At 64.6% G+C, this 21,211-nt stretch overlaps 3 protein-coding genes across 5 annotated transcripts; all 3 read left to right on the top strand.

Moving 5' to 3' along the window:
* Nucleotides 1-90: 90 nt before the first annotated feature.
* On the top strand, nt 91-6,416 carry LSM4 (LSM4 homolog, U6 small nuclear RNA and mRNA degradation associated). Of its 3 annotated transcripts, XM_072845318.1 has the most exons (6): nt 91-236; nt 416-457; nt 599-697; nt 3,194-3,377; nt 4,912-4,995; nt 5,877-6,416. In XM_072845318.1, the coding sequence occupies exons 1-6, from the start codon at nt 234-236 to the stop codon at nt 5,963-5,965; spliced, it is 501 nt and encodes a 166-aa protein (XP_072701419.1). In that variant the 5' UTR covers nt 91-233; the 3' UTR covers nt 5,966-6,416. The 3 variants fall into 3 exon arrangements, with proteins under 3 accessions (XP_072701419.1, XP_072701421.1, XP_072701420.1); XM_072845320.1 differs by lacking the exon at nt 4,912-4,995; XM_072845319.1 differs by lacking the exons at nt 91-236; nt 416-457; nt 599-697 and adding an exon at nt 738-2,084.
* A 5,766-nt stretch (nt 6,417-12,182) lies between these two features.
* Nucleotides 12,183-13,566, top strand: JUND (JunD proto-oncogene, AP-1 transcription factor subunit). The gene has a single exon (XM_072845310.1). The coding sequence runs from the start codon at nt 12,359-12,361 to the stop codon at nt 13,295-13,297; it is 939 nt and encodes a 312-aa protein (XP_072701411.1). The 5' UTR covers nt 12,183-12,358; the 3' UTR covers nt 13,298-13,566.
* A 2,001-nt stretch (nt 13,567-15,567) lies between these two features.
* Nucleotides 15,568-18,608, top strand: CIST1 (colon, intestine and stomach enriched 1). The gene is made up of 4 exons (XM_072845633.1): nt 15,568-15,663; nt 17,042-17,809; nt 18,262-18,407; nt 18,497-18,608. Exons 1-4 carry the CDS (start codon nt 15,606-15,608, stop codon nt 18,542-18,544), a joined length of 1,020 nt encoding a protein of 339 aa, XP_072701734.1. The 5' UTR covers nt 15,568-15,605; the 3' UTR covers nt 18,545-18,608.
* The last annotated feature ends 2,603 nt before the right edge of the window (nt 18,609-21,211 follow it).

Below are 21,211 nucleotides of genomic sequence, written 5' to 3'. Positions count from 1 at the left end.
TGCACCGCGGGGCACTGTGGGTGCGCCACTGCTTCCCGCCCCGCTCTTCGATTTGCGGCGCTGTCGTAAAGGCGCGGACCGGGCGCCGCGGTGCTGCTTTACGGCCGAAGCCGGGTTCCGCGCTCTGATTGGCTCCGCCGGCGCCGCGCCGTGCGCTGATTGGCCCCGCGCGGGGCCGGGGGCGGTTTGAGCGGCAGAGCCCGGCGCGGCGGCGGCTCCGCGGCTCCGGCACGATGGTGAGCGGCGGCGGGGGCGGCCCGGGGGCGGCCCGGGGGCGGGGGGGCTGGGACCCGGGACCCGGGGGGCCGGAGCCGTGGGGAGGCGTGGACGGTGTCCCACTGGGTGTCCCGGTCCCGGTCCCTGTCCCGGTGCCCGTCCCGGTGCCTGAGGCCTCTCTCCTCTCTTCCTCTCGCAGCTGCCCCTGTCCCTGCTGAAGACGGCGCAGAACCACCCCATGGTGAGTACCGGCAGCGCGGCCCAGCCCCGGTCCCGCAGCCCGCCCCCGGCCTCAGGCTCACCGGTACCGTGCGGCTGACACCGGGGCAGGTTCCTGTACCGGGGCTGGGCCGGCGCCCCGTGACTCCCGTCTCTCTTGTAGCTGGTGGAGCTGAAAAACGGGGAGACGTACAACGGGCACCTGGTGAGCTGCGACAACTGGATGAACATCAACCTGCGGGAGGTCATCTGCACGTCCCGGGTAAGGCCGGGCCCCCGCCCCGGGCAGCCGGGCGGCGTCACCCACCCTCCGTGCCCCCGGGGAGCGTCCCTGAGGGTGCCCGACCTCCGGCCCTGCAGCCGGGCCGGCTGTGCTGTAGCTCAGGGCCATCGCCGCTGTGGAAGCGTGACTTCTGCCTGAAATGCGAATTTAATACCGTTATTTATACTGCCCATAACGAAGGAACGCGCTCGGGCGGGGCGGCTTTCCGCAGCGCGCAGAAACGCCGTGCGAGCGTTTCCCCTGCGAGAGGGTTCTCGGTGCGGGGCTGGGGGCCGCAGGATGGGGCGCGGTGGCTCGTGCCACCGTGCTGAGCTGGGTTTCCTGAGAACGGAGCCTTCATCCATCACGTGCCGTCCGAGAAGCGAGGTCCGCTTCAAACGCTGCGCTAACTTTTATTAATTTTCTTGTCTCTCGCCCTCTAACTCTCCACGTGAAAACGGAGGAGCCTGTTGTTTACTCGTGCCGGGGGCTCTGTGCTGTCTGGTACTTTTGCCCTTGGCCAAAGGTGCTCCAGAAGATTATGATCTGTGTTTTGGGCTTTGACCTCAGTCAGAAATGTCTGGTCTTGTCCCTACCAGCCGTGCGCTGTGGGAAGCGGCAGCCGGGTGGATGTCGGCTGTTGCTGCTCTTTCCCTGCCCTGGAACATCAGAGCTCCGCAGGAGAGACTGGCAGAGATCCTCGTTCTTCTGAAAAATCTCTCTGCAAATTCCCCGTACCTGTTGTCTCCACAACAGGAAAGTTTTGAGCGATGTTGCTGGGGCACGGAGACAGGTTTTCACGTCGGTATGACGAGAGTAAACGTCTTGAGCGAGGTTTGAGAGGGACCTTCGGGGCGGAGCAGTGGGGCTTAGAAATTTGTGGGTGCACCTTGGCTTCTGGTGGGACAAACGGGGAAGAACGGCTGTCGAATTTAGCAGGAGGGGGACTAAGAGGAGGCAACAGACAGCCAAGCCTTATCCGTGCCCGCGACACGGGTGATGTTGTCCTTCTCCTTGGGAAATCGCTTCCTACAGCTCAGTGCTCTGTTGTGGAGGAGCAGTAGCTCAGGTTTTGTTCCCTCCGAGTGATCTAAGAGGGATCCTGTCACACAGCAAAGCAGCCGGGCTCATCGGCCGTGCCTCTGCCCGCCTTCAAACACCAAAACTCCTCCAAAGCCCGGGTGAAAGCCGAGCTGGAGCCGCTGCCGGGGTTGTACTGGTGGTACTGGTGGAGACTGGCCACTAGATGGCACGGGGCGGCGGCGGACGGGCGGCCCCGGCCCGGGGGGGGGGTGTTTACCCCGGGGAGGCCGGAACGAGGAAGCGAGGGAGCCTGGCTCCATCCCTTCCTGCATCCCGAGCCAAGGAGCAGCCAGGCAGATCCAAGGCAGGGTGGGGTTTGCTGGGTGTCTTTTGGAAGAGGGCTGCTTCTCTCTGTCTCGTCTTGTGTGCGAAGGACTTGCCTGTACAGGCAGAGTTGCCCCAAATAACTCCTGGGGTGTGTGTTGGGGGCGGGGGGGGACTGACTATTTTATCCCAGGAGAGGAGGAACGAGGCGTTCTTGTTTAACCCACTCTTCTGGGATGTTACAGACGCCTCGTCCGCATGCTGCCACTTGAGAATCGCTGGGCTCGAGCGATCCCAGCTGCAGCCAAACCCTGACGGAGCCGCTGCGGTGGCGGAGCGGGGCGAGGCGGGTCCCCGTCCCTCCTCCCAGTTACATCATGGGCAGCCAAGTTGTTGTTCAGCTTCAACGCTCGATTCCTATTCCGACAGCCGTCCTCGATACACGGGAGGCGAAGCCCTGATAGGTTGTGTCCTAGAAAAGCCCTGAAACTGCATTAAACAACTAACGCACAAAATATAGAGGCCGTAACTCACCTGAAGACTTTCTTTTTTTATATATATATAATCTGTAAGCTCCTTATTTTCCACAGCTGCAGTTACCGTGCTCTGGTGGCACACACCCCGCAGCCAGCTGGCTCTGGACCTGCCTCACTGCTCCATCCACACCCCAGAGGAGTGAAGGAGTGAGGCGACTCCCAGCCGAGGCTGCTGGAGAAGAAACCCGGCCGTGCATACGCCTTTGCCGCAGCTGCGTTTCTCTTGCCAGAGTTGGCTGTTTGTAGCCGTTGTGTGCAACTTACCACCCTTGCCTCTCTAGTCCCGCTTTCGATTCCCTTCTTATACGAGAAGGGAAGGTGCTTGTTTCCTCAGCCTCTTCTTCCTTCATTTTCTGCGAGTGTTAGAGGCAGTTGTGGAACAAATTGAAACTACAGTTGTTCGTGGCTGAGTGCCTTGCCCCCCAGGTTGTAGGGCTACGTGTTTTGGAGGAAAAAACCCACCCTTTTTTGCAGCTAGTTACAGATAAAGCTTTCAGAAAAGATTGGCGGAGCTGTCACACTCTCCAGAAGTGATGGAAAATACTCAAATGCCCCAAAAGTGATACAAAAGCATCAGGTTTTGTTTGTAGCCTAACGCGTTGTTCCCCAATAGGATGGAGACAAGTTCTGGAGAATGCCAGAGTGCTACATTCGTGGCAGCACGATTAAATACCTGCGTATCCCCGATGAAATAATTGACATGGTGAAAGAAGAGGTGGTGTCCAAGGGCAGAGGCCGTGGCGGGATGCAACAGCAGAAGCAACAGAAGGGCCGTGGTGTTGGAGGTGCTGGACGAGGTAATGATCCTGTTTGTTTTTCAGCTCGGAGAGGGGTGAGCGGGATCCCTGCCTTTAAATTTCACCTCTTGTGCAAGGAATGGCTCTTGCTTCTCAGTTTTAAACCCGGGACTGTGTGTCTGGGAGAAGCTGGAGCCGCTCTTGTGCAAGATCTAGCTGAGTGAGTGTGTTGCCTCGCTTGTAAGGCAGCCTCTGCCAAAGAATAGAAAGGATTCGTGCCAGGGATGTGCCTCCCTCATTACTGGGGTTGGGCAGGAGCTTGAGAGAGTCTGAACTTGACTGTTTCTACCCCTCCTGGCTAGTTCGGGAGCGTGGCCCTACAAAACTGGTGTCTGTTAGCTTAGCAAGTCAGGGAGGGAAACAAATGGCTGTTCTGTTTGAAAATAGACTGGGCTCTGACCATGGCAGTGATAGAAAAACATCATCTTTTCTCCCATTATAATGGGGCTTTTGATCTCCTGACTTGTTAATTTATTTATTTTTTTTTCAATATCTGAGGGTTTGTGTTCCTCCTGCTCGACATGAATAATGCATGCTTCTGATAAAAGGGGAGGTTGCCACTTACGAAGAAATAGGTCACCAAAACAACTCTTCCTTCCCTGTCCCGCTTCACAGGGTTAGGTGATCTCAGAGCACTTCAGCTTGGGGATATATTTGCTCTTTTCTCCCCAAACTGTCCTGCTGGAAGCCCAAGAGCCATTTCTCTCCTTTCCTGCTCACCCCTCTTGCCACGTCTCTGCGATTCGCTTTGTGGTCGCCTCGCTCAGCCCCAGGGTCGCTCTCAGTACAGGCTTAGGCTGCAGTAGGAGCTTAAAATCCTGAGCGCGCTCACCGGCTACAACAAAATGGATTTGGCCCAGGAAATCTTAGGTTTTAAAAGGAGCCCTGGGGACTGAGACACCAACGGGCAAAGCCTCTCTGCAGAGCACCTTTAACGAGCTGCCTGCTTTTTGACTATGCAAGGAATCCTGGGATCTACCCGGGGCCATCACGCCATGCTGGGACGCGCGACGTGCAGCGTCTCCGACTCCCAGGGACTTCTGGAGGAAAAACCCCTGCAATTTCTGCTGCCTGTGCTACCTCCTGGAAGCTCCGAGCATGCAAAAGTGACCTTTACAAATCTGAAGGCGCCTTTATTTTTCTTCCTTCCCTTTTCAGTGTCCAAAGCACTTGGCATAACAGCTTTTTTGGATATGGTTATTTGGACAAACATTTTAGCTGAAATATTTTCTCTGCTGTGGAAATATCTACCTTGTAGAGAGCAGAGCTGAGCTCTGTTTGAGGCGGAGTTCCCTGCTGTTTTGATGTGCAGCTTAAATTCGCTGATGGAATATTTTAAAGGGAAGCTTTGGCATTTGCTAATTAGCTAAAAGGTTTGGCTCTCATTACTGAGACATGAAGGGAGGAGGAAAAAAAAAAAAGGCAGGACAATTTTGTTGAGAGGCCAGCAGGCAGAAGTAAAGCTATAATTGTGCACACAGTTGAAAGGATTATTGTTTCTGACACTGGTAATCCTTTGCCTTTTACTTCTCAGCTTGCCAAATTCAGAAGTACAGCAGCCTTTGCTCAGCTTCACTGGGAGCAGCCGGAGCCCTGCGAGCATCCCGAGGGCTGCAGGGTTAGGAGCAATTTATTTTTTTTTTTTTTTGCCTCTGGTGTAGGCACGTCTCCTCGGTGAAGCAACCAGAGCAGAGGGCTCTAGAGAAGCTCTTCCGCCTGGTGCCCAAACTGGGTCTCCTTTGGGTTCTGCCTTTTGTGCGGAGGTGGCCGGCAGGATAGATCTGCAATCCCTTTATCACGTGCACGCCAAGATAAAAATTATTGCCTGGAATTGCTTTCTGTTTGGGGTGAATCTGAGCAGTGAGGGAACGAGGGTGGGCTTTGTCCCACGACAAAGACGGTCACGGCTCTCGGGTACGAGGACGCTCCTATGTCTGCAGCGGGTCTCATGGCAGCCGCCCGGTTCCTGCCGCCTCCCTGGCAGCGTGCGGTACCGGTGCCCTCTCTGGAGCAGTGGATCGCGCTTGTCCAGCAGCGAGACGGTGACAGAGGGATGGTTTTTTTTTTTCTGTTTTGTAGCTGAGCAGTCTTCAAAACGAGTCACCCTCTTTGTTGCTTTTGGTTTGCCCTTACGGCTTTCAGGGGACACAGTATAACCTGCTCATCCCACTGGATTTAAAAATGTGGTATCGCTTCCTTGGTTCCATTTTTCAGAAGTTAACTTCAATTTACGATGATAACGGCTAGCTAGAGGGCACGTTAACACGCCGGGGAGGTACTGCCGAACTTGCTGGTGAGGGGGGATAAGTTTATGCACCTTGTAAATAAGGGATCTGGAACCGGGAAGGGAGAAATCTAAAAGTCCTGTCTCTGCAAAGACTAGAAAATAGGCTTGCGTTTGGGTAAAACATAAATAACTGAAAAGCTCTGAGCGATTGGGAGATGTTGCTGGCTTACAGTGACGCTCTTACATCCGTGCTCTTTCTTTCTGCCCCGTAGGTGTGTTTGGTGGCCGTGGCCGAGGAATACCAGGCAGTGGAAGAGGCCAGCAGGAAAAAAAGCCAGGCAGACAATCAGCAAAGCAGTGAGAGGCTGTCTGCACCCTGGCCGGGGACAGTGCTGCGATGCCGTTTGGTTTTTATCACCTCAGGATTGCCATGTGTTCAAAAGCGTTACCTTTCTACTCTTCCGTCAGTTGATCAGTGCCCGAATCATGTAGCTTGGAAGCCCCTCGCAATTTAATCTGGTAAAATGGAGTCATTCGCTCCTTGTAGTCAGCAAGTCATTGGAAATATTTTAAAAAATCATTCACAGTTAAGGACCTAAGTTCTGCCTTCTCCTGAGAGTGAAAGCACTATTTAATTTTTCAGGGTCACCAGGTTTAATTTAAAAGATTAACAGTGGTTAATATATGCAGTGGTATAAGAACGAAGGCAAACACTTTCTGGATTGTTTGGATTTTTTTGTACTTGAAACTTGGGAAACTTGTTGCATTTGTAACAGATGCAAGTGTTTTTGGTTTAAAAACACTGAACTTGAGGATATTGTATCTTTACATGAGTAGTCTTAAGGGTTTGGGGTGTTTTTTTTTTAAAAACAACAAACTTTTAAGCTATTGCTTATCTTCTATTTCTGGCCAGTCAGTTCTGTCTCTCCTATGGCTTAAAGGAGAACTCGGGGTGAACATTGCATTGGCCTTCAAGGGTTGTTTCCAAGAGAGCTTTGTGATAAATGAGGGTTTCCCAATTAGTGTATTACTAATTTGACTTCAGATTAGAAGGTTCCTTTAAAGGAAAGGGGTTTCCGTGTTTTTTTTGTGGAAGGCTGGTGTGCCCCGTACTCTTCACGTTTGTTTGCTTGGGTTTTTTTCTGAAAAGCAACCGAGCTGTTAAGTTGATTTATTTTCCCCCCCACTTTGAAAACTCTGTCCCTTGTGCCTGTGACACAAAGTCCCGAACTCTGACAGTATTTCCCAAGCTTATTTCTTCTGCTACCCAGCGACTGACTTCACTATAAGTACTTGTCATTTCCTTTTCTGCTCACCAATTATCTGTCCTTGGGGACACAGACCAGCGTGTCCCTCTTGTAGGTTAAGAAAGCTCCTGTGAATTCCCAGGTCGGGTCGCTCCAGTCTTCCATCCCACAGGGTGCGGGTCCCATGAGCAAAATGCACCCGCAAAATATCCTGGCTGATCTGAACTGAATGTCTGCAGGGGGGCACGGGGGGAAGAAAGAGGCTCTGGCTGTGCCTCAACCCCCTGGATGGATGAAATAGCTTTTCCCCTAAAATTAAGCTGATATTGTGACTTGTTCTGAACAGGTTTTTTTTTGGTTTGGTTTGGGTTTTTTTTTACACCTGATTCCCATATTGAAGCCTACTCTCTGCCATCACCACTGTATTGAAAATGAGTGAAGAACATGCTTTTATATATACTTATTTTTTTAATGTTTATAGAACTTGTGTGCAGTGGTGAGTAGGAATAAATTGCCAACCTGTACAAAACAACTCCCTCTCTCTGTCTGCAACGGCGCTGAGCCCTGCCTGACCCCGCGCGCGCTCCCACAGCCGGCCGGCTTCACCTAAACCCTTGCTCGAGCCCTGGTATAAGTAATAAATCCCCAAGCAGACGGCCTAAACCTTTTGTTTCTAACAGCAGCCACGTGTTCTCCGTGGCCGCCTTTCCTCGGCGAGGCGTTAACCGGCAGCGCCAGCACTCGATCTCCATCCTGGGCGAGCCGGCTTCTGCCAAGGAGCCAATTCCAGGCGATGGGAACGGGGCACGTGTGTCCTCCCTCCTGGAAACTCGCTCTCACCGTAAACACCCGGGTGGCATTTTAACAAAGCCCCGGCTGAGCCCTGTGTCAGACTTTCCCTTCCCAACCTGCTCCCTCCCTTTCGAGTCCCTCCAGCCACAGAAACTCCACGTTACAGCCGCCCTGGTGAAAAAGGAAACGACTGCAGCGCTGTCTGGATTTAAGGTCTGTTCTGGCCAGATAAATCTTCACTGCAACAATGGGACCTTTGGCTTCGGCTCAGGGTAGAGTCCTCCAAGGACGCCTTATCTCCTGGCGAAGCTCTGGGGTCAGGCGTTGGAGCTCGTTAAGTTCTACTTTAGTTTAATTACAACCACGGGCTTTAGCAGCCTTCCCTACTTGCCTCCCCCCTTCCTTTTTCCGCCTCTGTAGGAATATTTTTGTCCCGAGACGCGGGCACAGCCCCTGCGAGGGCAATTGGCCCCACGCGGCAGCAGGTTGGGTGGAAGACGGCTCCGCTGTGTCCCCCCACGTGCTCCCACCCTGTCACCGCTGGTGCTCATCCCACGTGGCCCTTGTCCCCATACCGGAGCGGCATCGAGCCTGGGCATCGATGCGATGCTCATCTGTGGCTTTGGGCCTTCCTGTCCCAAAAACGGGTGTCTGGGGCTGTCGTGTGCTCCATCCCTTCCCCACGGCAGCACGGGGAGGGGTGCAGAGAGGCAAGCCGTGGCTGAAAAAAAAACAAAAGAAACAAAAACAAACAAAAAAAAAACCCCAACCAAAACAGGGAGGAGCGAGAGAAAAGCAACAACCAGAGAGGAGGAAAAAGGTCTGAGCCTTGCTGCCGGCGTGGGTGGGTGTGCAGCCTGGCTGGGCGAACGTGTCTCGGCCGGAAAGACGGGCTGGGTTGGGGGGGACCCGGCAAAGGCCGCTGTGGAAACCCTCCCTGCTCCCTTCCCGTGACATTTTTGTGGGTAACCGGGCCCATGGCAGCTCCGGCAGCCGCGGGGCCGTGTCTCCGGCACTGGCACTGCGGCACGGCGCTGCTGGCTGCCCCGCGGTGACTCATAACTTCTGTGCCTCGCCGGGGAGGCAGCACAGGAATAGTTACACACCAGCCGCCTGCGACGCGGAGGGAGTGGCTGCCGAAATATTTCAGGGCTGCGCTAAGCAACTAAAAATACACGTCAAACCCTCCTCCTCCTTTTTCCTTTTTAAATGTGTTTTCTTTCTGTCTATTTTTTTTTTTTAATTCTTGTTTTCGATTGCTGGAGGCCCATGCGCCCCGGGGGTAGCATGGCCCCTCAGGGACCGGAGCGGGTTTGGGGGCAGGCGCTGACGGCCAGCGACTTCTTGTTTTCCCAGCTTGGTTCCTCTCTCCCTCCTTGCGGCGATGACTAAGAGGCGGCTTCCCCTGTGCACGCAGTGCCCGTGGTGCAAATCCCGGGGCGACAAACGCTCTCCTGCTTGTTCCCTTTTCGGGGGACGGCTCGGCGTGCCGGGAGGGCATGGGGATGCGGGTGCATCCACGGTAGCTCATGGCCATCTCGACATCTTGCTTTGGGTCCAGCCCGCGTCCTCAATGGGAGCCGTGGGTGTCAAGTGGTGGCACGGCACCTTGTCTCGGCTCCTCGGCGGAGCGGGATCAGGCACCACCGGTGCAACGGAGCCGGTCGCGCGCAGGGAACGGTCCTGTTGGGCCCAGGGAAACGGGGAGAGCGGGAGCCGTGCGGGGACCCGCCGCGCTCGGAGGTGCGAGGGTACTCTGGGGAACGTGGACCCGCTCGAGGCTCGTCGTGCCTCGCCGAGGCGTGGGTTCATCCAAAATCCTTGCCGCCTGCTCCAGGGTAAATATAGCCCGGCTGGCAGGTGGCGAGGCGCGGTGTGACTCAGTGGGGGATGCTCGCGGGGCCGAGCCGGGCTCCGACGCCTCCGGGAATAGCAGCTTCGGCCCCCAGCCGAGGTGACGGTGGCACTGTCACCGGCTCAGCGGATGGGGACTGCCCTGCTCGTGCTCCCCACGGGTCTGCCCTCCTGGGAAGCGGAAGGGGCCACTGAATCATGACCCTCATTAAATGCTCATTAGGAAAATGAAGCTGCCGGCTTGCCGCCGGCATGGGGCCGCCACCGGCGAGACAACCTGCGGCGGCTCCGGTTTGGGGACAAAGGGACACGTGGGACGAGCACCAGTGGTGACAGGGTGGGAGCGCGTGGGGGGACACAGCACGACAAGCCCCGGGGTGCTGTGACCCACGGGGAAGGATGCTGGGGGGTGGCGAGGTTTTGCCGGCGGGTGCTGACGACCGGGCCCGGCCAGAGCGCGGCTCGCGGCTCACGGCTCACGGCTCGCATCCCTGGCCGCCGGCCAGCCGCTCTTCCAGGGAGGCCCCGGGGCCGGTTCGTTCCTCCCTGCAACTGATTAAAGCACCTAGAGCTGAAGCTGGTTCTCATTTCACCCCGCTGCAGCCCGGATTGCGATGGGGGGGGGGGCACGGGGGTGCAGGCAGGGTGCAGGCAGGAGCACACACGTGGATGCCCGCAGGGCGTACGCCGATGCTCACGGGGTGCAGGCAGCCATGCCCGTGGCTGCGTCCCCGGCTTGGGGGGGGGGGAAGGGGGGGCAGGGGTGTCCCCCTGTGGTGCCGGGGTGGGGGAGAGCCACCCTCCTCCCCAGTCGCTGTCCCCCCACCCCGGTCCCTGTCCCTCGCCGGCCGGGTTTCGTCAGGACGGAAAGTCTGAACCTGCCGGTCTGGCTGCCGGCCGCACCCCTAATGACGGGTTTGCAGCGGAAACATGGACGGCGGCTTCACCTGGGAGCTCCGCGCCGGCCCAGCCCGCCAAACCCCGGGGACACCGGCACTGGCACCGCCACCTCCGCCACCCCCCTTGGGCCGGGACGCCGGGGTTGGCAGGGGCCACGGGCTGGCCGGGATGGGAGGACCCCGGGCACGGGGCTCGGTCAGGCTCTGGTTTATTTGAGGTTTAATCAACTGGGTTTATTTGGGATTTAATTAACTGTAGCTGGGGGGGGGAGGGGAGGTTCCCGTCGGTCCCGGCCCCCTCGTGCCTCGGTTTCCCCAGTGCCAGCACCGTGTGTCCCAGCCTCCGAGCCTGCCCCAGCCCTGCCTTGGATGTCACCCATGTCCCCTGTGGCCTCCCAGCAGCCAGGGCCGAGCCATGCCCTGCCCCGTGCTGTCCCCGCGCCCGGTGCCACGCCGTCCCCGTGCCGTGCCGCACGCCGTGCCACGCCGTGCCAGCCGGCTTGCGGTGGCGCGGGCAGGACGGGCAGGCCGGGGCAGGGGCTCCTCGCCCACACCGCGAGGCCGCAGGGCCAGCGCGGCACCGGCACAGCTGTCACCTCCGGCCTGGCACCACCGGTGCAGGGTCCCACCGGGCACCCAGCACCCCCAGGGCCGCCGCCACCGATCCGTCGCCTTCGTTAGCGCGGGCCCGGGACCCATCTGGCTGCAATTAGGGGCGGCTCAGCGTCACCGCGGCCCCCCCGCCGTCCCCCCCCCCCCGTCCCCGCCGTGCCCGGGGGCGAGCGGGGCCAGGACCCCTCGGTCCCCGCCACGGGGGCCGCATCCTGCCGGTGCGGGGTTATCGTTGGCCACCGGCGCTGCCTCCCCCCGCGCGGCGGCTCCACGCGGGGACGGGTGACGTCAGCCGCTGACGCCGATCCACCCCCTCAGCCGCCCGCGGGCTTGGCCGGCCGTGACGTGCGTCGCCGCCACCCGCCGCTTAACTCCTTCCCCGCTGCCGGTTGAGCGGGGGGGCCCGCGGAGGCGGGGGGGGGGGGGGGGGCCAGGCCCGGTTGTCCCACCGTGCCGCGGCGCTGGGCCCGGCCGGAGCAGGCCGGAGCCGGGAGGGCGAGGGACGCCACGGCGCGGCCTGACCGGCCGCCCGCCGCGCGGCGGTGCACACCGGTGCTCGCTGGGCGAACCCCCCCCCCCCGTCCCCGGTGCCACCGGGACGCACCGGCGGCAAACGTCGGGGCTGCGGTGCTGGGGACGCACGGGGACGAGCTGTGACAACGGAGGTGCACGCCACGGGGGCCCCGGCCCACCGGGGACCCCGGTGTGCCCCGGCACCCTCCGGCCGGTGCAGCCGCCGGTCTGGCCCACGCGGGTCACGGCCTGGCCGCCCCCGCAGGGTCCCGCCGCCCGGCCCGGGGCGTTTGTTTATTTATTTACTTGTCGTGCCCTTGTACGGACGGTGCCCGGTGCCCGGTGCCCGCTCCGCCCCGCCCCTCCCTTTGTGCCCATCAGCCCCGGCGGGGCGCGCGGCGCGGGGCCACGTGACCGCCCCTCCCCCGCCCTGACGTCAGCCCAGGGGCCCTCGCGCTGTTGTCCCGTTTACCCCCCGGTCGCCCCGGCGACGGCGGGGCCAGGAGTGGGCGTGGCCCCGCCTGCCGGGGCGGAGGCCCCGCCCCTATGCAAACGAGGGCGGGCGAGGACGTCATCTGCAGCCAATGGGGGCTCGGCGCGGTGAGGTCACCGCGGCGGCGCCGCGTATTTAAGGCGGCGCGGGGGTCGCGGCGGCGGCAGACGCGTGTGTGCGCGCGCGCAAGAGCGGGGCCGCGGCCGGTGCCACCGGCGCCTCCCCCGCCCTCCCCTTCCCCTCCCCCGGCGCAGCGCTCGCCCCGTTCCTTCCTTTCCCTCCCTCCCTTCCTCCCCCCCCCCCCGCCCCGGCCCCGTTCCCCCGCAGCCGGGCGGGGGAGGAGGATGGAAACACCCTTCTACCATGATGATGTGTTGAGCGGCCTCGGCAGCGGCTTCGCCCCGTCCTCCGGCAGCAGCGGGCTCCTCCTGCCCTTCCCCGGCGGCAGCATGATGAAGAAGGACGCGCTCGGGATGGCGTTACCGGAGCAGGTGGCGGCGGCGTTGAAAGCACCGGGTGCGGCGAGCGGTGAAGCGGCGGGATTGCTGGGTTCGGCCGAGCTGGGTCTGCTGAAGCTGGCGTCCCCCGAGCTGGAGCGGCTCATCATCCAGTCCAACGGGCTGGTGACCACCACGCCGACCAGCGGGCAGTTCCTCTACCCCAAGGCGGCCGCCTCCGAGGAGCAGGAGTTCGCCGAGGGTTTCGTTAAAGCGCTGGAGGACTTGCACAAGCAGAACCAGCTGGGCGGCGGCGGCGGCGGAGGAGGCGGCGGCGGCGGCGGAGGTGGAGGAGGCGGCGGAGGCGCGGGCGAGCTGCCCGCCGCCGGCCTGGCCCCCGAGCCGCCGGTGTACGCCAACCTCAGCAGCTACCCGGCGGTGAGCTACGCCGCCGACCCCGGCCCCTTCGCGGCGCCGCCGCCGCGGCTCCCCCCGCCGCCGCCGCCGCCGTTAAAGGACGAGCCTCAGATCGTCCCGGAGGTGCCGAGCTTCGGGGAGAGCCCGCCGCTCTCCCCCATCGACATGGACACGCAGGAGCGTATCAAGGCGGAACGAAAGCGGCTGAGGAACCGCATCGCCGCCTCCAAGTGCCGCAAGAGGAAGCTGGAGCGGATCTCCCGCCTGGAGGAGAAGGTGAAGAGCCTCAAGAGCCAGAACACGGAGCTGGCCTCCACCGCCAGCCTGCTCCGCGAGCAGGTCGCCCAGCTCAAGCAGAAGGTCCTCAGCCACGTCAACAGCGGCTGCCAGCTCCTGCCCCAGCACCAGCACCAGGTGCCGGCTTACTGACCCACGGGGGACCGCGGGGGCTCCCCTCACGCATCCCCCGCTTCCCCGGGCACGGACTGAGGGGGCCCGGGCACGGACCGAGGGGCCCCGCGGGGCTGAGGGTGTGAGGGGAGGGGAGAGGACAGCGTTCGTGAAGGGGGGAGCTTGGGGGCCGCTCTCCCGCCCCGCTAAACGGACTGAGGGGGAGCCCGGGCCGCCCCCGCCGGGACTCGCGGGCCCCCGCGCCCGAGACATTCCAGTCAGGCCCCAGTAAAACCCCGCCACACGGAGACCCGCCTCTCGCTGTCTGCTGCGCCGGGGGAGAGCGGGGGGGAGGACGGGGATGGCGGCGGCGGGGAGGGGGGGACGGGGACGGATGGGCCCGGCGGGGCCTGGCGCGGCGGCGCGGGCAGGAAGCGGCGCGGCCGGCTGCCATCTTGGGGCCGGGGCGGGAGGGTGGTGATGGGGGGAGGTGAGGGGCTCCGTGGGGGTCTGGGGGGTGATGGGGGTCGGAGGAGGGATGTGGGGTGCTGGGGGAGTGGGGGCGGGGGCGGCTCTGGGAGTCGTTGGGGGTATCGTCGGGTGATAGTGGAGGGGTTTGGATGTTGGGGGCTCCCTTGGGCTGAGGGGGTGTTCTGGGGTTCCCTTGGGGGGTCTGGGGTTACTGGGGTCCCCTGGGGCGGTCCCGGGGCGGGGGGGGGGGGAACCCGGCTGCTTGTGGGGCTCCTGGTCCTGGCTGTGGCTCTGTCCTGGCTGTTGTCCTGCCCTGGGGCAGTTGGTGCCTCCATGGAGGGGGGGGGGGGGGGTCACCAACAACACCCCCACACACACTACACCAGCACCCCGGGGTCACCCCGCAGCCCCTGGCTGGGCCCCGCCAGGGCGGATGGCGAGGCCAGGCCTCCGTGGCTCCTTCCTGGGCTTTGGCAATGGGCCTTCGCTTCCCGGCACCACCATCGCTCCGCCTCTGCATCCCCCACCTTGCGAGGCCTGGTCCCAGCTCTGTCCCACGGAGCAGCACCCAAGGGACGAGCCCTTTCCCGGGAGCGCTTGGGGACAGTGGCACCGACGGCAAGAAGGTCGGCCTGGCTGCCGCTGGGCTGCTCTGGCAAACGGGCTGGTTCCAGCCGCGGCGTGCCAAGCTGTGCCATACCGTTCCGACACCGAGGATCGCCCTGCTCCCGGGGGCTGGCAGGGAGCCCGGTGTGCTGGGGCCCTGCTGTGGGTGGCAGCGGGGGGAGTGTGGCCTCCCCGGGGACCCGGCACGGTGCCGGGCCAGCTGCGGTTTGCCGGGAGGAAGCGCCCTTCCCCGCCATGCGGAAGCGGCCCTGTCCTGGCGCGGCTGTGCTGCGCCCCGGATGTGCTGCTCTGGCAGGGAGACGGACGGGGGTGTCCCCTGGTCCCCGTGGCAGAGCCAGTGCAGCCCCACAGCTGCCATCAGCAATGGGTCCGGTGTCACTGTGTCCCCACATCCCTCTGTGCCCAGGTCCCTTTGTCCCTCCATCCCCATGTCCTCAAGTTCCCCAGGTCCCCACATCCCTGTGTGCCCTGTGTCCCGATGTCCCCAAGACCCCACATCCTGATGTGTCCATGTTCTGAGGTCCCCATGTCCCCAGGTCCCCACATCCCCATGTCCCCAGGTCCCTTTGTCCCCGGGTTCTCACATCTCCATGTCCCCACATCCCCATGTCCCCAGATCCCTTTGTCCCCAGGTCCCCATGTCCCCAGGTCCCTTTGTCCCCAGGTCCCCACATCCCCATGTCCCCAGATCCCTTTGTCCCCAGGTCCCCACATCCCCATGTCCCCAGGTCCCTTTGTCCCCGGGTTCTCACATCTCCATGTCCCCACACCCCCATGTCCCCAGATCCCTTTGTCCCCAGGTCCCCACACCCCCATGTCCCCATGTCCCCACATCCCCATGTCCCCAGGTCCCTTTGTCCCCATGTCCCCAGGTCCCCACACCCCCATGTCCCCAGGTCCCCACATCCCCATGTCCCCAGATCCCTTTGTCCCCAGGTCCCCACATCCCCATGTCCCCAGGTCCCCACATCCCCATGTCCCCAGGTCCCTTTGTCCCCAGGTCCCCACCCGGACCCTTGTCCCTCCCCGGGCTGATGCAGGTGGGGGCGGCTCCCGGTGCCCGGCGTGGTCTCACGGTCCGGGGGGTGGGGGGTCAGGGGAAACTGAGGCACGGGGTGGGGCGGGGATCCCCCGGGGTCCCGGGGATGCGGCGCGGCCCGGTGCCGGCAGGGGCGCCAGGGGGGGGGTCGCCTCCCGCGGGGCGGATACAGGCGGCGGCGGCGGCGGCGGCAGGGCCCGGGACGGCGGCATGGCCCGGGGCACGCTGTGCCTGCTGCTCTGCTGCGCCCCTGCCCTGCTCGCTGCAGGTATCGGGGAACCGGGGGGAGACCGGGAGATGGGGGGCACCGGGGAGGGTCCCCGTGGGGTCCTGGGGGCACTTGGGGTCTGTGCACCGGGGGAGCTCCCCCCGCCCAGCCCTGCAGCACCGGGCACCGGCGGGGGGGGTGTCCGTGTGCTCCGGGGCACCGGGGAGTAACGGGGGGGGGGTGTCCGTGTGCTTCCCCCCCCCGTGCTCTGCAGTGACGGGCTCGGGGTGCTCTGGGGCCAGCGGGTGCTTGGGGGGGGGGGGGGGGTGTCCATGTGCCCCCCGCCCCCCCCCGGAGGGTCCCTGCCCGCTAAGCCCAGCCCTGGGCGTTGCAGCGGGGCCAGATCCAGCCCTGCCCGGGGCAGCCAGGGACCCGTGGCACGGGGGTGGGCTGCACCCACTCCCCGGGGGTGCCAGGAGGTGATGGTCCCCACGGGGGCTCGCCGGGCTGGAGGTGAGCACCCTGCCCCTCCCGCAGCTGGCAGCACCGTGGGGCAGAATGCGGCCCCGGTGCTGCCAAACCGGCTGGGCCAGCCGGCGCTAGCGATGGTGTGGGTGCTTCGGCACCGCCTTGGCACTCCGGGGGCAAAGGGCCCCGGTACCCTGTGCCGCTGTGGGCCGTGCTGTGCTGTGCCGTGCCCCCCCACCGTTTCCAGCCTGGGCCCCCAGCAGCCCCCCCTGCACCCCGGGGTGCCTCGGCTTGCCCGTCTCGGCACAGAAGCTGGCACCCAATGCTGGGTGCTTGGCCCTGGGCTCGCCGCTATCCTGGCATAGGGTGGCAATTGGGTGGGAATGGCCCGTTCCAGTGGGCCCGGTGGCTGTGGGGACACCCAGCCCCCAGCCACACCGGCCACCCTGGGTGCTGGCACTGGGTGCCAGTTCTGCTGTGGGGCATTTTGCTCCGGTGTTCCCCGTGGGGCTGGGCTGGACCTGCTCCTCCTCTTGTGCAAACAGGACCTTGGTGGATAAGGGCACTGCTGGTGCTGCCCGGCAAACGCTGCCGTGTCCCACATGACCACAGCGGAGCCCCCCCTCACAGGCCTGCCCGCGGGTGGCCGGTGGGTGCCACGAAGGCCGGGCTGGCACGTGTCCCTGTGCCGTGGCATATGCCCACCACCACCACGCTGCTCTGCTCGTCCCCTCAGCACTGTGCCTGTGCCGCCATGGCTTGGGAAGCCCTTCCCAACCCTGGATTTCTGGGATCTGAGATTGGCTAAATCCTGGTTTTTTGGTCCTCTGTGTATGGTGAAACCACCTGGAAAATGAGCACCGCGAGGCCAGGAGCCGGGACAGGCATCACTGCCCTTCCTGGGGCCCTGCCTGCCCTTGCCAGGGCCTTGCCGCGTCCTTGCTGACCCACTCTCTCCTCTACACTTTAGAGGCAGGACATGGCATCACTGCCAGCAGCACAGTGCCTCCGCACAGCTCGGGGACAGCCATGTCACCGCCTCCATCCAGCACACCCCCAGCCACCAGCTCGGGGACACCCAACGTGTTTCCATCCGGCTCTGACTCGGGGACGGCCGGTGTGCCTCTCTCCAGCCTGGCCACAGCGTCGTCTCCGTCCAGCAAAGCGAGTGCAGCGGCACCTAAAACATCTCCCGACTCGGCCACGGCAGTGTCTCCATCCAGGACACCGGGCTCAGCAGCACCTACACCTCCACCCGACTCGGCCACGGCAGTGTCTCCATCCAGGACACCGGGCTCGGTGGTGCCTACGACACCTTTATCCGACACAGCTGCAACATCGGCTCCAGCAGCACCTACATCTTCACACGACCCAGCCGTGGCATCATCTCCCTCAGGGACAACAGGCTCAGCAGCACCTACGACACCTCCGACATCTCCATCCAACATGACCACGGCACCGTCTCCATCCAGGACACCGGGCTTGGCAGCAGCGACATCTCCATCCAACAGGACCATGGCACCGTCTCCGTCCCACCCAGCCGTGCCCAGCTCCCCGGCCACGGGGCATCCATCCAACTCAACGGCAGCACCAGCCCCATCCTTGCCCGGGCCCACCAGGCCCACTCCTGCTCCGAGCTCTCCTGCGCCCACTGTGAGCCCCAGTCCCAGCAGCACCTTCGCCCCCAGCTCCAGAACGACACCGGCCACCAGCACCGGCACCACAGCTGGCAGCTGGGGTGAGAGCCAGGCTGCCGGGGGGATCCACGCGGGCAGGGAGCCCCCAGACCTGCCCACAGCCATGGGCATGACGGCAGCCCCAGTTCCCCCCCTAGACCCCCCACTCAGGGTCCGCGCTCGCAGGATGGAGCAGGGGGGCTCAGGGGTGCAGGTCCCTGGGTCCCTCGGCTGCCCCATCCTCCTTGAGGGGGGTGGGAGCTCCCCCTCTCTCCCCCAGACTTTGCGCCCTGGCCAGGGAGGGTGGGAGAACCCCGGGCTGGTCCCCAGCGGGTGGAGGTGACACGGGAGCCGGGTGCCAGGTCTGTGAGGGGTGGGACGGTAGCAGGGGGGGAGCTGGAGCCAGTCTCGAGCCCCCTCTCACCCCGAGAGCTGCCGTGGTGCTCAAAGGCTGGGCATGAGGCTCGGTGGTGCCGGGGGGGGGAGTAACGGGGTGCCCATCTCGCTCCCACAGCGGAGTCCCCCATCAAATCCAACCCCAGCCTGGTCATCGTCGTCTGCCTCTTCGTCTGCGTGCTGGTGGGGGGAGCAGCGGTGCTGCTGGTGTGGCTGCGCCAGCGTGGGACCCCCCCATTCCGCCGCCTGGACGAGGTGCCCATGGTACGTGGGGGGCCAGGGGGGCCATGGGGGGCGGCGGGGCCAGGCTGCAGGCGCTCACTCCGCTCTCTCTCTCTCTCTCTCTTCCCTAGAGCAAGGTGACAGAGGGGTCCTCCGTCACCCACCACCCACCCAGGTGACACCCCCCCCCCGCCACCACGGCCCCCCGCGCTGCCCACGCTGCTGAATAAAGAAGCTGCTGCCTTGGCTCTGGTTTCCCGTCTGCCGTGCAGTCTGCACCCTGCCCGGGGAAAACCCCCAGTCCTGGGGGAGGCCCCGACTGCTTTCGGGGTCCCCCCTACCGGGCTGGAGGCCCCGGGGTGCCCCCAGGCTGGGCAGGGTGGGTGCACAGGGTGGTGGGGGCCGCACAGCCCCCCCGGCGGGGTGGGACGGGAGGGAGCGCGCAGCCAGGCACGCACGTCGCCTTCCTTCTGCTCCGTTGCACTCGGCCAAGGCCGCGGCACGCCGCGAGGACGCGGCACACCGCGAGGACCAGGTGCCGGTAAGGGGCTGCGGGCGAGGGCAGGGGGCTGGCGGCAGTCTGGACCCCCGTGTCGGGGCTCGGCATCCCCCGGGCTTCGGGCTGAGGCTGCTCCCGCTACCGGCTGGGGCATGGGGGGGCTCAGCCCGGGGGGGACAGGGGGGCTCAGCGGACGCAGCCGGCTGAGCCGCCCTCGGTGCGCCCCGGTTCCCCGGGGACAGTGGGTAACGGGTGCTCGTGGTTGATCATTAACGCGGCGCTGGCGGGCTCACGGGCTCACGGCTTGGCGGGTGCTGCGGGCCAAGGGCCATCCCCGTGGCCTCGGGCCCACGTCCCCCGGGGGTGGCCCGTCCTCGTCCAGCCCTCGGGGGCACCGGGGAGTGGGAGGGGGGTGTGGGGGGTGTGGGGGTGTGTGTGCTGGGGGGGTGCCCTGAAACCCGAGGCAGGGGCCGAGCCCGGGCAGCCGCCACGGCCGAGACGCGGCGCCCATAAATCACGGCCGGGAGGAACCCGCGTGTCCCGGCCCCTGGGCGGCCCCGGCCCGGGGGGGGGTCCCGCCGCCGCCGCCGAGCCCCCACCGGCCGCGGCTCCCGGAGCTCCTCTCCGCAGGGACGGCGATGCGACGGAGCCGGACGGCGCTGCCCTTCCTCGGCGCGGAGGTGAGACCGGGACCGGGACCGGGGGACACCGGAGGGGGGGGCGAGGGGGTGTCCCCGGGAGGGGGTGTCCCCGGTACGAGCGTCCCAGCGCCGGGCCCCCGGGCAGCAATAACCGGGATGGCGACGCTCAGCGGGAGTTAATTATCCCCGTAATGGGCTGTTAATTATTATTCACCTCTGCGTAATTGCGCGCCGGCTCCGGGGGTTTTTCCGGCGGGGTCCCGGGGGAGGCGGGGCGGGGGGGGGCGGGGGTCCCCTCCTCCGGTGGCGGCGGGGGTGGGGGTGTCCCAGCGGCTCCGTGCGCTGCGGGCCGAGCCGCTCCCGGTGCACCGGCTGTGCCCTTGGCCCCGTGCCTCCCCGCCCCTCCGCCGGTGCTCCCCGGGGTGCGGTGCGGCACCGTGCCCGGCAGGGGGCGCCCGCGCGCTACCGGCGCCCGGTGATGGGGGGGGGGCTGCCCCGTGGGAGGGACCCCCGTACGGCGGGGGGGGGGGGACACGACACACACGGACACCGGGCAGCGCCCCGGGAGCAGCGCCCCGCAGAGCTCCCCGGTACCGGTACCCGCGCCCCTCACCGCCGCCCCGTTTCCCCGTAGCGCTGCCGTGACGCCGCCGAAGCCGCCCCGTCGGGACCGGGAGCGGCGGTGGGCGCCGTCCGCCGGCGTTTCTCCGGGAGCCCGTTGCTGCCGCCGCTGGGCTGCCGGTTGGCGGAGGGGGCCCGCGGCCCCGAGCCCGAGGGCGCCCGGGTGGTCTTCACCATCGAGGAGAGCGGCCCCAGCAGCGGCGACGAGTCCGAGCCGCCCCGGTAAGAGCGAAACGGGGGAGGGACGGGCTTTGCTCGCCCCGGTGGCACCGGGATGGGGTTACCGGACAGGGCGCTGCCGTCGGTGCCGCTCCCGGTTTCAGCACCGGCGGGCGGACAGCGGCCCCGGGGCACGGGCACCGGCACCGGCGGAGCACCCGGTGCCAGCGGCCGCTGGGCTTGGGACAAACCCTTCTGTCACCGTCCCCGCTGCTCCGGCCCCGGGATGTCCGTCCCAATCACCGTCTGTCCCCGTCACCCCTGTCCCTATCGCCTCCGTCCCCACCACCCTGTCCCCATCCCCGCCACCTCCGTCCCCATCACCCCGTCTCCGCCACCTCCATCCCCATCGCTCCCATCCCCATCACCCATCCCTGTCCTCGTCCTCCTCACCGCCCCCTTGTCCCCATCCCCTGTCCCAGCTGGGTGCCACCGCAGGGCTGGCCTGGCCCTGCCCGGAGGTGACCTCGGTCCCTCCCGCTGTGGCTCGGCCCCAGCCGCGCTGCTGCAGGGTTATTTTTGGGCCATTCCCCTCCCCCGTGCCTGTCCCCAGCTCGGGGACAGCATGGGGCTGGCACGACCGAGGGACCTGGCTCCGGTGTCACTCGCTGTCCACCCTCTGCACGGACACGTGTCCGGCAGGGACAGCCGCAGCCCGGGAGGGGACAGGGACTGGCTGTCCTGGGGACGGGGACTGGCTGTCCTGCAGCCGGTCTCGCTTTGGCTGTCCCAGGGGCTGCTGGCTGCCAGGCAGCCGGGGGCGGGCGGCTCTGCCCCCACCCCAATGTCCCCTGGTGTCTCTCTGTCCCAGCGTCCTTCTGCCCTGATGTCCCCATGATCATGCTCACAGGCCCTTGGAAGTGAGG

Source organism: Ciconia boyciana, chromosome 24 (assembly GCF_034638445.1).
Source record: "Ciconia boyciana chromosome 24, ASM3463844v1, whole genome shotgun sequence".
In the NCBI taxonomy this organism is placed as follows: domain Eukaryota; kingdom Metazoa; phylum Chordata; class Aves; order Ciconiiformes; family Ciconiidae; genus Ciconia; species Ciconia boyciana.
The sequence above is the reverse complement of the archived record's forward strand: the minus strand, read 5'-3'. Positions and strand labels throughout refer to the sequence as shown.

Excerpts from the sequence above, each read along its gene's own strand:
- LSM4 (XM_072845318.1), top strand. Across the intron at positions 698-3,193 it reads AGGTCATCTGCACGTCCCGG|GATGGAGACAAGTTCTGGAG; the intron begins GTAAGGCCGGGC and ends GTTCCCCAATAG. Across the intron at positions 3,378-4,911 it reads TGTTGGAGGTGCTGGACGAG|CTTGCCAAATTCAGAAGTAC; the intron begins GTAATGATCCTG and ends TTTACTTCTCAG.
- JUND (XM_072845310.1), top strand. The coding sequence starts at position 12,359 with ATGGAAACACCCTTCTACCATGATGATGTGTTGAGCGGCCTCGGCAGC.
- CIST1 (XM_072845633.1), top strand. The coding sequence starts at position 15,606 with ATGGCCCGGGGCACGCTGTGCCTGCTGCTCTGCTGCGCCCCTGCCCTG. Across the intron at positions 17,810-18,261 it reads CACCACAGCTGGCAGCTGGG|CGGAGTCCCCCATCAAATCC; the intron begins GTGAGAGCCAGG and ends TCGCTCCCACAG. Across the intron at positions 18,408-18,496 it reads GCCTGGACGAGGTGCCCATG|AGCAAGGTGACAGAGGGGTC; the intron begins GTACGTGGGGGG and ends TCTCTTCCCTAG.